The sequence below is a fragment of the Dromiciops gliroides genome, chromosome 4, assembly GCF_019393635.1.
Source record: "Dromiciops gliroides isolate mDroGli1 chromosome 4, mDroGli1.pri, whole genome shotgun sequence".
NCBI lineage: Eukaryota > Metazoa > Chordata > Mammalia > Microbiotheria > Microbiotheriidae > Dromiciops > Dromiciops gliroides.
In genome coordinates, this window is record NC_057864.1 from 423619391 (window position 1) to 423635524 (window position 16134).

Here is a 16134-nt window from a genome sequence, read left to right on the forward strand (position 1 = left end):
CACATCCTTGGTATAAAAGAAAAAATGCTGGATTTATCTTCAGGAATTTCTATATTTGCATTTTGCTTTCAAAAATTATTAGCCATGTGACCATGGGGAAGTTTTTAAAATTTCTCTAAAGCTCAATTCGCAGATAAGAAAAATGAAGATAATATTGAAGGGATCAAATGATGTCTTACTGTCACATGACTCTAAGGAACAGTTTTTATAGTATTTTATAAGTCATATAACAACATATAAATATCAACTATATTATCCTGACTACCAAACTCATACTTGAATTGTAAAAACAGATATTCCTTGAACTTTATTTTTTATGGGGAGATGCAACTGTGAGGTACTGGGAAAAATTTAACAACAAACATTATTAACCATTTACCAGGGAATTAAGTCTCATAATACCAAGAATGAAATTACAACACACATCTTTTCCAAAGATCCTATCTACAATAGGGTTCCAGATTACAAATCTGATCACAAATATCCTATTTTGAAACATGCATTTCATTTAAATGAAATTATTCTCTTGTAAACAGAAGGACATTTTTTTTTCCTGTGAAAATAACATGAGAAATAGTTCGCAAGTATATGGCCAGTTACTGATAATCAATCAACAAGCACTTCTTAAGTACTAACTATGTATCAAGCAATGTGACAATTCAGAAACCCCCAAAATACATATCATTCAGAATTACAGTTCAAATTATCAATATGTCAAGCCCAAGGGAAATCTTATAGTGGGCCACAACAATAATCGATTAAGGAAGGAAGGTCTTATGATCAAATGTTTAGCTTAAATGGAAGGTCCCAGTTTGTGAAATAATTTGTCCTATTTTCTAATGAAGTGTGAGAAAGCACTAGAGCAAAGGTTGTTAATGTTTTTTGGGTTTTGGTTTTAGCAGTCTGGTCAAACCCATCAACCCCTTCTTAGAATTATGTTTTTGTTTTTTCTTAATTCATAACTGAAAGGAATCCAATATTTCAGTTAGAGGTTACTGAAAATAAGATTGTCATTTACTATAAATTCACAGACTCACCAAATCTATCCATAGACCCAAGTCAAGAACTTGGGCCCCTAAGGACTTGCACTTCACTAATTTACAAATTCCTGATGTGAATATATCAGTGTAGGTATTGAACTGGGAACAGATCCAACATTCCTGGTTCCCCCCATCTTTTAAAAAGCATCTCAGGACTGAACATAACCGGGCTTATTATGTGATATTTATTCCTCAAGTGCATTTTGTGGGTTGAATAGGCTTTAGAAGAAAAAAAAATGCTTCACAAAAACCAAGGAATTTGAGTTTTGTATAATTATGGCAGGAAGATAAATTGATGATATTTATGAAACACTTAATGGTTTACTTTGAAAGGTGCAATTTAATATGTGAGCCAGAGTGTGGGAAAGCTTAAATTGTATAAAACAAATTTGATAAATTTGGGGTGTTTTAATGATTTTGATTTCTTTTCTAAGTAGGTAATTAGTCCTGATGAGTTTTTTTTGAAACCTTACGGTAAGTTTTCACATAAAGAATTATTCTGCGTGTAAACATAGACTTTTGACATGGATCAACAATCAGAATAGCAGCATGCTTAAAGGAATTGAGCTTTTCTAGATCCACTAAGGGAAAATATAACTTACTATCATGCTTAATACTCATGTAAAGATGAGTTAGCAATCTCAAATCCTTTTTCATTTTAGTCTTGTCAATGAAAAGCCACCAAACCGAAGGCTGACAGGGCACTAGGACATCTCCTACTTAATAAGGGAATTGACCTTTCCTATGTAACAGAAAAAAAGAATTTCTCTCTCTGTATTTCATTAATTCTTTTTTGTTTGTTTGTTTTTGTTTTGTTTTGTGGGGCAATGGGGGTTAAGTGACTTGCCCAGGGTCACACAGCTAGTAAGTGTCAAGTGTCTGAGGTCGGATTTGAACTCAGGTCCTCCTGAATCCATGACTGGCGCTTTATTCACTGCGCCACCTAGCTGCCCCTCATTAATTCCTTAGGTATTGACTTTTGGGGGGTTTTTGCATCTTCTAAGAAATTAATATTTTCAATTGACATTTTATTAACTAGAAATGATCTTCAATAACTTAACACTGTAGGATTCAACATTCAGTACAATAAAATAATGTAGTATTGAAGTCAATATGTTTTGGATAAGTGCAGAGCACACAACGTTTGCCTCATGGTTACCTGACTTTAAGTAGGTTTATAGCTTTTAACAAAATTAACAATTCTTATATGCATAATGACAATTTCTAGAAATTCAGCTTTGATATATTACATACCATAGGATTACATATGAGACTAAAAAGCAACATTTTTTCCCCAGGCATCTATATATGCCTGCATGTGGGAAGCTATTTTTGATTTTAATCTACAAACACAGACAAATACATAGGCAAAGAAAGAAGCCTGAAGTGAATATATTATGTAACCCACAAACTGTGTCTTCCAGATGCCCAGGAAACTCAATGGGAAGTGAAAAATCCACTCAAACTCCCCACTTTATATTTTCTTTTCAGTTTACATGATGTCAAATAATCACTTTCAAGTCTTTTAAAAATAGAATGAAATAACCCTGTTTGGCAGTTGCATTGGTTAAGAAAATATTCTGTATCTTTTATAATTCTAGGTCTTATAAATAAAAATATTTCTTTCAAAATAACATGTCAACCACAAAGGGTCCCATAGCATCTGAAACAAGTTATTTATAAGAAACTTTTGTTTTATAATAGAATTAATAAATATTAAAGAGATAGCAGTAATATTGCTGGTTATTTGAATTGTTAGCTTGTACATAAGCATCCTTTCAAAAACAGTAAAATTCAATACAACGGACACATACCAAGAAATCGGACAGTTCTGCGTACCAGTGGATTTATATAGCAACAGTCTCCAGTTAAAATAGTTTTTTCTTGGTTTTCAAAATCCCTTGTGGCTAGTTGTAGGCAAAACACAGCAGTTTCTCCAACTATTATCTGAGGGAAGAAGAACAGAAAAATGAGAGCACATTAGAATTCATTGAGCATAAATACTAATGATGTAGAAATTATTTGTATTTATAAACAAAAAAAGACTCATGTTAAATGGTTATGATCCTTGTGAAAAACTCTGCCAAGTGTCATTTTATTTTCTTTGACCAAATTCCAACTTTGATTACAAAAATTCCATCTGTATCTATAACATATTTTTAGAAAAATTCAATTCAAGACAATAATGAATAACTCTGAATAAAAGAATGTGAACTTTTTTTCCTTGCACACAGACTAAAAATGGAATATGAAAAAAGAACTTTAAATCACTTTGAGAAAGTATTTCCTTTGAGGAAACTAATTGGTTAGTTTAATTGCATATTGGTAAACCCAAAATATTAAATTACTTCAAAGGCCACCTGCCCTCCAGCTGTCAGATAAATGCTCTTTGGAGATCCATGGAGCATGCTATTTAAATTCCTGAAAATTTTAATAATAGTACTCTGATACATCTGTCATCTCCTTGATATAGGTATTGCCTATACTGCTTTAGATCTCCATTCATACATGTTTTCTCATGCTATAGTCACATGGAATCTTATCCATGTCCTCCCATGAATTCCCAAAAAGCATTTATCCATCACACTGAAGGCCTTATACTATGTTGTCTAACATTTGATGTGTAATAATAAAGTATTGAGACTGTTACATTTTTTCTCAATAATATCGTATCTTTTTCTAATTACATGCAAAGATAGTTCTCAACATTCATTTTTGTAAGATTTTGATTACCAAATTTTTCTCCCTCCTTTCCTTCCTTCCCCCATCCCCAAGACAGCAAACAATCTGATATTGGTTGTACAGTACAATCACGTTCAATGTATTTCCACATTTGCCATGCTATGCAAGAAGAATGAGAGCAAAAGGGAAAAACCACAAGAAAGGGAAAAAAAAGCCCTAAACAACAAAATGAAAATACAGACCATATTATAATTTCTCAATCGTTTTGTCATGATTAGATTAACAATGTGTTCATCCTGAGCTATGATCATGTGTGTCATCTGGAAAATACCATTCATGATATATAGAAAGATTGCATTTTATGCTAATAGCTAGAGCTAACATTTATATAGTGCTTTAAGGTATGCAAAGTAGCTTACAAATATCATCTCATATTACTCTCACCACAACTCTGGGAGGTAGTTGTTATTATTATCCCCACAAATGGAAAAAAATGAGGCCAACAGAGGTTGAAGGACTTGCCTAAGCAGCACACAGCTAGTAAGACTCTGAAGCTGGATTCGTACTCAGGTCTTCCTGACTCTAGGTCTAGGGCTCCATTCACTGTACTGCCTAATAGCATTTAAGGTCCCTTCCAACTCTGTAGTCCTTTGACTCTACAATTATATGATTCTATACTAAATCTATTTCTCAAGGCTGAAAAAAAAAACCCTTAGTTTCCAATTTGGGGCTACCATGAAAAGAATTACTTTAACTATTCTTGTAGATATAGATTCTTGTCCTCTTTTATTTAGGTTATAGTTCTAGTTGTAGGATTGTTGAATCAAATGGTATGCACAATTTTCTAACTTTCTGGGCATAGTTCTAAATTGATTTCCTCCTTATTTTAATAGACTTCCACTTCAGAACTTTGACTTTATGAGATAATTTCCCCCATCCTTGCTCACCCATTTCTCCAAGTATATTCCTTTCTCCATCCCTTTCCTTATTATAAGATCATCAAAATATAACAAAACTATTCCCATATCCTCTATTTTCTTTAGTTCTCTCTTTTGCCATCAATGATGATGAGGTTCTGAGAGGACCTCTGTGTTATCTTCCCAATTAGAATATAAATACTCCATCTTTATTTAGTCCTTTCCTACTACTTACTTATATTTACCTTTTAATGTTATTCATGAATGGTGACTATTTATTCCAAAGATTTTACTCAGCTCTGGTATTTTTATCAGGAATATTTAGAAGTCCTTTATTTTCTGAAGATTCATCTACCCTTTATAAGATAAAGCTCAGTTTGGTGCATAAGCTAGTCTTGCTTGTACACCTATATCTTTTGCTTTTTAAAATTTGTTTTATCAATCTCCCCAATCCCTTTATTGTGGTGGCTACTAAGTATTGTGGAAGCCTGACTCCTATGTACCTGAATGCTTGCAATATGATTGTATTTCTCCTGGAACATCTAGATTTTGCTTATAATGTTCCTGAAATTTTCACATTGGGATTTCTTTTAGGAGGTGACTAGTGGATTCTTTTTTTGTTTGTTTGTTTGTTTGTTTTTTGCAGGGCAATGAGGGTTAAGTGACTTGCCCAGCATCACACAGCTAGTGTCAAGTGTTTGAGATCAAATTTGAACTCAGGTCCTGCTGAACCCATGGCTGGTGCTTTATCCACTGCGCCACCTAGCTGCCACAACTAGTAGATTCTTTCTGTTTTTACTCTTCTCTCTGGTTCTAGTTTTCCTTCAAAATTTCCTGAAACATTATGTCCATTTTCTTTTTTTATTTCTGGCTTTCTAGTATTCCAGTGATTCTTAGATTATCTCCTTGATCTTTTTTTCCAGGTCAATTATTTTTTATATAAGAATCCTAACATTTCCTTTTATTTTTCAGGTTTTAAATTTTGTTTTAATATTCTGTATTGTCTTCCAGAATCTTTAACTTCTGTTTATTCCATTCTAATTTTCAGGAGTCTGTTTCTTGAGGAATGTCATATACCTCTTGCACTAAGATGTCAATTTTCCTTCAAGTCTTTCCTATAGAACTACATCATCCTTTCCTGTTTTTCCTCTAGCATTTTAATTTTTATTCTTAAAATCACAGTAACTCTTTAAAAAAGGTCTAGCTTCATTTCTTCTAGGAATTCTAGTTGAACTTGTGTCTAAACTGTTTTTCTTTGAATTTGTACTTGTGGATATATAGGAAGCACTGTTTTCTTCTATATTTGTGTCTTGGGTGTCCCTGACACCATAATAGTTCTTTCTGATGTGATTCTTTTCTTGTTAACCTATCCTTCCTTCCTTCCTTCCTTCCTTCCTTCCTTCCTTCCTTCCTTCCTTCCTTCCTTCCTTCCTTCCTTCCTTCCTTCCTTCCTTCCTTCCTTCCTTCCTTCCTTCCTTCCTTCCTTCCCTCCTTCCTTCCTTCCTTCCTTCCTTCCTTCCTGATTTAGGATGCTGTGTTAGGGCCAGGGTCTGAGTACTTCTGGAGGAAATGACTGGGCCATACTTGGTCCTGTTTTGTCTTCCTGAATCCAACACTCTATCCATTGTATCCTTTAGCTGCCTAGGCATCACCTACATGTATTTATCATCTATTCCAATAGGGAACAATAGAACAATAAACACTATTCATTTATCTTAAGAGTCTATAGAGTCTTGGAATGATTACAGTTTAAGAGTCCAAGTTCACGTTGTATTCAATTTATACACACACACATGCATATATATATATATGCATGTATATGTAAAAGTAAGGGCATGGTAGGCATGATGAAACAGAAGTGTCTGTGAAATGCAGATAGTATAGTAGCCTTAGCATCAATGGGAAGAGTGAAGATGAAGTGAGAATTCTATGCTTGGAAGGACTCTATTTGGCCTCTATGGTGGAGACCCTGTGAGAAGGTGAAATACAAGAATGCATATATATATATGGTTTGTTTGTTATGTTTGTTTTGGTTTTGGTTTTTTGTGGAGCAATGAAGGTTAAGTGACTTGACCAGGGTCACACAGCTGGTAAGTGTCAAGTGTCTGAAGCTGGATTTGAACTCAGACACTTCTGAATCCAGGTCCAGTGCTTTGTCCACTGTACCACCTACCTGCTCCAGATTTATATATGTTTTGCCTATATCTATATGTGTACATGTTATCTCCCGCATTTGTTTAAAATTCTCTTGGGGCAAGGGCTGTTTCTTTATGTATCCCCCAAACCTGGCACATAGACATTTAATCAATGCCTGACTAATCTATTGAATTAGAATGTAGGGTCTTGGGGGGGGTAAGATTAGAATCAGATGGTAGAATGCTTTGAATGCCAGGTCTAAGAATTTGTACTTCATTGGGCAGTTGATGGGAAACCACTGGAACTTTCAGGAAACATTCTTTCTCTATGCTTTGGCTAAAACCTCTTTTTCAGGACAGGACTTTTCTCTAACCAAACTAATGAAGGGGGCTATCCCAAACACCCCCCACTGAAACTCACTTTAGACAGCTAACCCTGCAAATTCAATTTAACAGTGTAAGTTGTTGATATAGGCATTTTCTCTAGCAAGCGCATGTGGGACTCATTCTGGTATCCCACAGCACATTGTAATTAGACACAAAATGCTAGCAAGTAACACCACTGGAGAGTGCTAATGCTGACACCTTAAACCACTAACTACTGCAGCAAGAGCAAAAATTCTGAACCAGGGTGATTTCCAGTGACATTTTTACAACTAGTGTTGTATTGCTTTATAATTCACCACTGTAGCTATGAGTTCATATATAATACTTACAAGAAGTACAGGCCAGAGGTTGTCATGGCTTGCCATAAAACACTACTCTTCCAACTTAATTGAGAATATTTCTAGCTAAGGTTAAAAACTTGACCCAAGTGCTTTTAAAAAAAGATTAATTAAAAAGAAGTTGGAGTTAGTTATAATTTTCCTTATTTGTCAATGGTAGGTTATCTTTCTAATATATCGTTTTTCCTGGACTCCTTTCCCTTTTCAACATTACATCTTACAGTTCACCATAGGGAAACGCTCAGCCAAACATTTGTGTAGACAACAGTTAGGAGAGTTTAAGGACATTTTACATCACAAGTTGGTTCCATGCTGTTACCTGAGAGGACCAGATTCATGTTTATTTCCACCCACCATAGATAGCTGAGAAAGAACATGTTCCTGCCCCCTGGAGTTACATTTCACTTGACCCATAAACAGATGAGTTCCAAACTCTACAGAAATTCCACTAGAAACATTCATAGATGTGGGTCCAAGAGTCCCCCTGACACATACACATGTGTGGACACCCATGAACACATCTATATACATACACACACACACACACACACACACACACGTGCCAGAGCTCCCGTGGATATGGGATCCTACCTATCTCAGAGTCCTAATCTCTACTATAGAACAATACAACTTCTCCACTAGACTTCCTCAGAAGGTAAAATGCAAACTCCTTTTCAGCTTGGCATTTGAATATTTTTTTCAGTTTCCTCTCATCTACCTTTCCAGATTTATACATACAAAGGGCAGGATCAGAGGTATGCCTAACACTAGTGATCATTATACTGTCCCACTTACTTCTGAAGAAAACTAAGAAATTGTATTGTGCTATAATAGGAGGTTATGGAAAATGACTTCACCCATTCTATATCCCTGTCAAAGTGAATTACTTATTGTTTCTAACACTTGGTATTCCATGTCCCATCTCTATCATTTGGAATGCATTCCTCCTTCACTGCCATCTTTTAGAATCCTTAGATTCTTTCAAGGCTCAATTCGGTTGCCATGGAAGTTTTTCCTCCTTGATTTATTAAATACATTCTCCTTTCTCAAATTACATTGCTTGTGCCCCTCCCCCCAGCTCCTTGACAGCAAAGACTATCTTTTCTTTGGTCTTTGTATTTCAAAAGACTAGAACAATATCTTCCATATATTTGGCACTTAGTCAATATTTATCAATTCAATTGTTAAATAGCCTAACTACTGATAAGTATTTTGGAGAGTAATTCATAAAAGCTGTCTTCCAGGTATTAGAAAGATCCTAGTATGCTAGTACGTATAATTCGATGAGTAGAGACCATTCCACCAGGCTTTTCTGGTACCCTCTGTAAGGGAAATTGACCTTTTCATTGAGTTTCTGAAAGAAGTCCAAAGACTCCTCCCAAGCATAGAATTCTCACTTCATCTTCACTAAGGCTACTATACTATGTGTATTTCACAGACACTTCAGTTTCACCGTGCCTATCATTCCCCTACTTTTATTCACACCTTGATTGATGAGTCCAACCCTTGTCATTGTCTAAGTCATTGGACCCTCCTGACCCAATCCCATGATTCAACCCCCTTCTGTCTCTGACATTTATTATAAGAAAAAATGAATATAAAGTACAAGAAACAGCCTACGTGCACAGGGTATATGTAATATAGCAGAGGTGGAGAAAACAGGTTCTTGAGAACCTTCTGTCTGGCTTCTCTGCAAATTCATTGAAACTAGGGGTTCTTAATCTTCCTGTGTCATTTTTATTCCATAAATTATAAATAAAATAAACAAAAATGTTTAAAAGGAAGAAAAATACAGGAGCTTTTAGTGCATACTAAGAGAAAGGGTTGGACTTATCAATCAAGGTATGAGTAAAAGTAAGGGCATGGTAGGCATGATGAAACAGAAGTGTCTGTGAAATGCAGATAGTATAGTAGCCTTAGCATCAATGGGAAGAGTGAAGATGAAGTGAGAATTCTATGCTTGGAAGGACTCTATTTGGCCTCTATGGTGGAGACCCTGTGAGAAGGTGAAATACAAGAATCTGGTTGTGGTGTACCTATATTACAGAGAAGAGGAGAAAGCAGTAACAGACTTGTAGGCACTAAGCTTAACAGGAGGAGCCTTCTTTGCCACAATTCTGATCTGCTTCCTCTCTCTATTTATATATTGCCCCCGTGCCACCACTTCTCTCCAGCTCAGCTCATTAAGTGCCAGGCAGGACTAAGAATGCTGTCTTCCCCACTCCTTCTGGTTCTCAGTTCATGTGGTTGTCATTCCTTTTTTTGAATCTATTCTCTCACAGACCATTATGTGACTCTTTCAAAATCCTAGGCAAAACCCAATGTCTTCCTTCTGTGTCAAAGATAGTCCAAATAATTCTAAGGCCTGGGAGGAAATATTAGCCCTTCTGAGCTACAAGTTCTGGAATGTTGATCAATTTTCAAATCTCTATTACACTTGGGTTCAAAACTTAACAAGTAAAATATGAAAAAGGAATGATTAAATAGCAGTTTATGAAAAAAATCAGAAAACTTTAAGCAAATAAATCTTTTTTTTCTTTCAGGGCAATGAGGATTAAGTGACTTGCCCAGGGTCACACAGCTAGTAAGTGTCTGAGGCTGAATTTGAATTCAGGTCCTCCCGAATCCAGGGCTGGTGCTTTATCCACTGTGTACCTGGCTGCCCCTCAGGCAAATGAATCTTTATGATTAATATAAATATCCAAATTAAGTACAAAGGACATATGAAGGAAGACACTATTTGCATCAAGAGAAAGAAGCAATAAAAGGAGTATGTATAGAATGATTTTACATATATATATATATATACATGTCTGTCTGTCTTATGTATATAGGCATAGATGATATAGATAGATTTAGATATATATATATATATATATGAAATAGATATAGTTATAGATTTGGATAAAGATATAGATAGATATAGATAAGGAGAGAGATATATTTGTATCTAATGGTAGTCATCTCTAGGCAGGAGGGAGGAAAGAAAAAAGGGAAAAAGAAGTTTACATTATAACTATATTTAAAAGGATTAACAAGCTGTACATAATAGATTTTCAGTTTCATACCATGTTATAGAAAAGCTTGTTTTATTCCATAAATTAAAAATAAAATAAACAAAAATGTTTAAAAAGAAGGAAAAAAAAGGAGCTTTAGTGCATAGTAAGAGAAAAGAAGCTAATCTAATTTTTGGCTGCACATTGTCTAGAATGGCAAAAGTAATAGTCTTGCTATATTCAGTCCTACTCTGTTCAGACCACATCCGGAGTGTTTATTTTGGGTGCCATATTTCAAAGACAATATAAGCTGAAGAGCATCGAGGAGAAATCAGCGAGGATGACAAAGAGCCTTAAGGTCATGCTATGTGAGAATTGGTTGAAGGAATTATGAATCTTTGTTCTGAAAAAGTAAAGATTTAGATGGGGCATGATAGTTGATTTTTAGGTCAATGAGAGGCATCAAAAAGAAATCTATGGTGGAGTCTTACCTCATTTGAGATCTCTAGATAAAGGTTGTGCAAATACTTGTTGGAGAGAAGATTACTGTTCAGCTATGGGTTGGACTAAAGAGACAGTATGGAAAAGAGGAGAGAATGCTAGAATAGGCATTAGGAGAAATCTACATCTTATCCTTTCTTTGCCATTTGCTGGATGTGTGATAATTGTGGCCAAATCACTTAATATTTCTGATACTTTTCTCATCTTTCAAATAGGAGATGATAGGATAAAAAAAAACTAGCAGTATCCCGTAGGTATTGCCATCACTCATCATTTGATATAATGTATCCAAAGTGCTTCACACATCAATCAATCAAAGCATGAACATTTATTAAGAGGCTAGTATATGACAGATACTACACTAGGTGCTGGGGATATAAAGACAGAAATGAAACAAACTTGACCATCCAGGACCTTATATTTTATTGTTTTTTGTTTTGGTTTTGTTCCATTTTGTGTTTTTGTTGTTGTTGTTGTTTGTTTATTTTTGCAGGACAATGAGGATTAAGTGACTTGCCCAGGGTCACACAGCTAGTGTCAAGTGTTTGAGGCCACATTTGAACTCACATCCTACTGAATAGAGGGCTAGCGATTTATCCACTGCACCATCAAGCTGCCCCCGACTTTATATTATATTGAGGGAGAAAAGCAGTACCTATATAAATATATACAAAATGCATATAAGGTGACTTTTTTTCAGAGAGCATACTGGTATCTGGGGGTAGGGAGGAAGGACAGATCAGGAAAGTTTGCTTAAAGGAAATAATGGAGGGAAGCTGAGAGAGAAGTGTGTTCCTGGCATGAGGAATGGCCTGTGGAAAGGCAGGGAGATTGAAAATGGAAGGCTACTTATAAAGAACAATAAGAAGGCCAGATTGACTGGACCATAGAGTACATAAAGGGAAGTAAAATGCCAAATTGTGAAGCATGTTAAATGCCAAATAGAAGAGTTTATATTTGATCTTAGCAGTAACTGGGAGCACCTGGGGTTTATTGAACAGGAGAGTCACATGGCTGTGCCTATGGTTTGGCAGCTAGAGGTTGAATTGTTTTTTCTTTTGTTTGTTTTTTGTTTTGTTTTTTGTTTTTTAGTGAGGCAATTGGGGTTAAGTGACTTGCCCAGGGTCACACAGCTAGTAAGTGTTAAGTGTCTGAGGCCGGATTTGAACTCAGGTACTCCTGACTCCAGGGCCGGTGCTCTATCCTCTGTGCCACCTAGCCGCCCTAGAGGTTGAATTGGAAGGGTGGAGTGTAGATCAATTAGGAGGCCACTGCGATAGTCTGGAGAAGAGTAACTGAGGCCCTGAACTAGGGTAGTAGCCATGGTAGTAAAGAGAAGGTGATAGATGTAGAGGATATTATGGAGATAAAGTTGACAAGATTTAGCAACTGATTCTTTATGTGAGCTGAGGGAGGAGTTGAGAATGGCAACTGGGTTATGACTGGAGGGATGGTGGTACTGTAGATCATAATAATAGCTTTATTGCCTCTGAGGTCCCTTCCAACTCTAAAATTCTGTAAAAAATCAGAGTTAGGTTTTATAGGTAGGTGTCTATATCTCATGTGACTCTGGAAGGTTGTCCAAGGGGTGCTAGGTGGCACAGTGGCCAAAGCACCAGCCCTGTATTCAGGAAGACCTGAGTTCAAATCTGGCCTCAGACACTTGACACTTACTAGCTGTGTGACCCTGGGCAAGTCATTTAACCCTCATTGCCCTACCCCCACCCCCAAAGAAAAAAGATTAAAAAAGAAAAAAAAGGAAAAGAAAGAAAATCTATGGAGCAGCTAGGTGGCATAGTGGATAAGGTACCGGCCCTGGATTCGGGAGAACCTGAGTTCATATCCGGTCTCAGACAATTGACACTTGCTGGCTGTGTGACCCTGGGTAGGTCACTTTGCACAACCTTTTTTTTTTTTTTTTTTTTTTGCATGGCAATGAGGGCCAATACAATCTACTATAAATTCTGAGAAGTGACTGACAACTGAGAATGGAGGAAGCCTTATAGATGATATAGGATTTAAGTTGGACCTTAAAAGTAGGATAGACTTTAGAAACATAAAATAGAAAAATGAAGGCACAAGAATATTCAGAAGATGTTTAGGGAACAAGCTCTATGTCAGTTTGTTGACCCCAGGGTTTATACAGGAATACAAAGAAAAATAATCTTAGAGAAGTAGGTTATCTAAGTGCACAGACTGTGGAGTTTCAAGAATACTGCATGGATGTGTAAGTGATTGACTACTTTCTCTCAGAGGCTATCTGCAACTTTAAAAAAAATGAGTTCTGTGTTTTGATCCAGGGGACATGGGTTCAAATCTCAGTACTTCTATGAATTCTCTAAACCTCTCTGGTCCTAAGTTTCCTCAAATGAAAATTACAGCAGAAGTAAATGATCTCTCTTGCAGGGCTAAATCTATGGTTCTAAGTGGAAGTTTTTTTTTTTTTATTGTTGTTGTTGTTGCTGATATTGTATTGATGCCTTCTGTTTCTACATTAGAGTCATTCCTAGATGTATAGTTGCTTCCCCCTTCTTCCCTGCCCCACACTCTACTCTAACCTTGAACCTCAATTCATAACAAAAGGGAAAAAAATTATTCCAAGTCAACCCAAACATCTACTATGCAAAATGACAACAAAACAAAAACAAATAAAAACCACCCCTAAGTTCCTTCCTTATTCAGCTCTTTGGGACTAGACATATTTTCAAATCAAAATTATAAATAATAGCTTGCTTCCCAGGTAAACCCATCAAAACTTATTTAGTGCAAAACATTGCTGAGATTTTGTGCATATTTGCTGAATAGATAATAACAACAACAATAATATATCTACTATTTATATATAATTTTAAAGTTTGCAAAGCTATTTACATATGTTATCTTATTTGATTCTCATAGTAATTCTATTGGGTAGGTGCTATTATTATCCTCATTTCACAGATGAGGAAAGTATGTATAGAAGAGATGAAGTTAATTGCTCAGGGATACATAGATAGTAAATGTCTGGGATGGAATTTAAACTCATATCTTCCTAACTCTAAGCCCAGAACTCTATCCTCTACCACTCAGTATCCTGTAGAAATTAATATATTTGCAAATGTGTTTTAGCTATATGTACTACTTATAACCTAGATAGTTTCTTGTGTAGTATAAAGACATTTGGCCTCGAAGCCAGGAAAATCAGAAATTCAAATCCCATCTCTGACATATACTGGCTATGTGACTCCAGGGAAGTCACTTAATCTTTCACTGCTCCAGGCTACACTTTAAGACTATGAGTTACAAAGAAGTAGTACATATAGCTAAGACACATTTGCAAATATATTAATTTCTACAGGATACAGTGTGGCTCAGGTAACATGCCTTACTCTGAAAAAGAATCTGTCCTTGCCCCATATATAGATACATTTATGGATACATATATAGCTACACATATGTGTGTCTCAACATACATATACATACACATATACACATATGTATGTATAGATACAGCTAGTATATGTGTGTATATGTGTATGTATGTGTGTATGTGTATATGTATACACATACATGTAGCATTGTAGCTGTGGATTGCTTCAACTTAGCATTAGCATAGCTCCATGGCTGGCAGTCACCTACCGTACACCTCTATTTTCCCCAATGGATTTATTCCCCACAGGGCTCAGTAAAGGCCTAAAGAACCATTAGTCAGAGAGAGAAAGAGGTGGGGTAGGTTGGCATAACACTTCTATGTGAGTTATAAAGGCTTGAATGGGAAGGGTCTCCATAACAGAAGCTTAAAATTGGCCTTCCACCTCACACTCCATATCCTGTCTCTTTATTTTCCCTATTACTGAGTTGATAGCAGAATGCTGAAATGGAACTTCTTAGAAATATGTAATAATTACAGAATTGTTTGGGTTTTTTCCAAACTCCCCAAAAGCTTCATTAGTGCTGGTAAAGCTCACCTATTGAAGTCTGACTCAGAAACTCAGTGTGTGAGATTGCAGTGGGTTTATAGACTCATCAGATTCAGGAGGTCACCTAAGCAGGAAGACATTTAAGCTGATTGTTCGTGATGACTCAAAGGTCTTCATGCACTATTGATTTGAAATTGCTACAAGAAACCATTTCAAATCTGCTTCAGTACTGGGGATTTTGAAAGCGGCCCAACTTTGTTTGACCTGTTTCTCAAATAATTAAAAAACATTTAAAAAATCATATAACTGAGAATAGTAATCTGTAAAAAAAACAAACAAAAAAAAGCCAACCAAAAAACCTGGAATAAGTAAGAATAGTGCTACGAAGTTTTTAGATTTTAGGCTACAGAAAAACAGAATGCTTCAGTGGGAAGAACACTGAACTTAGAAGATCCATGTTTGAATATCAGCTTTTCCACTTCCTGGCTCTGTTTACCATGGTGATGTCACATTTCCTTTGGGCTCTCTGCTCTACTGTTTTTTTGTTTTGTTTTGTTTCTTTTTGTTTTGTTTTGTTTTTGCGGGGCAATGGGGGTTAAGTGACTTGCCCAGGGTCACACAGTTAGTAAGTGTCAAGTGTCTGAGGCCAGATTTGAACTCAGGTACTCCCGAATGCCGGGCCGGTGCTTTATCCACTGCGCCACCTAGCTGCCCCTCTGCTCTACTGTTAAATGAGGGGACTGCATTAGATGGTCTTTAACATACGTTCCAGTTGTGATATTCTGTGACTCTAAAAGGGTTTATATTCAGTTCCAATTCAAGAACTCTTGCTCATATATTGCATATATGTCCCGCTTCAAGCATGGAGACCAATTAGAAGGCTATTAAACTAATACAGGTGAGAGGTGATAAGGGCTTATATTAGAGGGTGACTATACATTTTAAAAAGGGATTATATTTGAGAGATGTTATAAGTTAGAAATTTTAAGACTTGATAAGAGGTTGGATATGTGGTGTAGGAGTGAAGGCTGACACCAAGGTTGTGCATCTGAGTGATTGTGTTAATGGTGATACTCTTGACAGTAATAAGAAAGATAAGAAGAAGGGAGGGTTGGGGTAAAAGAGTGGGCTATGGAGTGGATAAGGGCTCTGTTTTGGACATGTCAAGTTTGTGATGGCTATGGGAAAAGCAATTTGAGGTGTCCAAAAGGCATTTTGTGATACAAGGCAAGAGCTCAG

General features: G+C 36.1%; 1 protein-coding gene across 5 annotated transcripts in view; it reads right to left on the minus strand.

Annotated features, from left to right (window-relative positions):
* Positions 1-16134, minus strand: part of PLPPR5 (phospholipid phosphatase related 5) — a 181335-nt gene that overhangs the window by 107320 nt on the left and 57881 nt on the right. For all 5 annotated transcript variants that reach the window (XM_043962809.1, XM_043962810.1, XM_043962811.1 and 2 more), the window contains one exon: positions 2855-2987. In XM_043962809.1, the coding sequence (XP_043818744.1) occupies positions 2855-2987 (133 nt within the window). The remainder of the gene's footprint in view (positions 1-2854; positions 2988-16134) is intronic.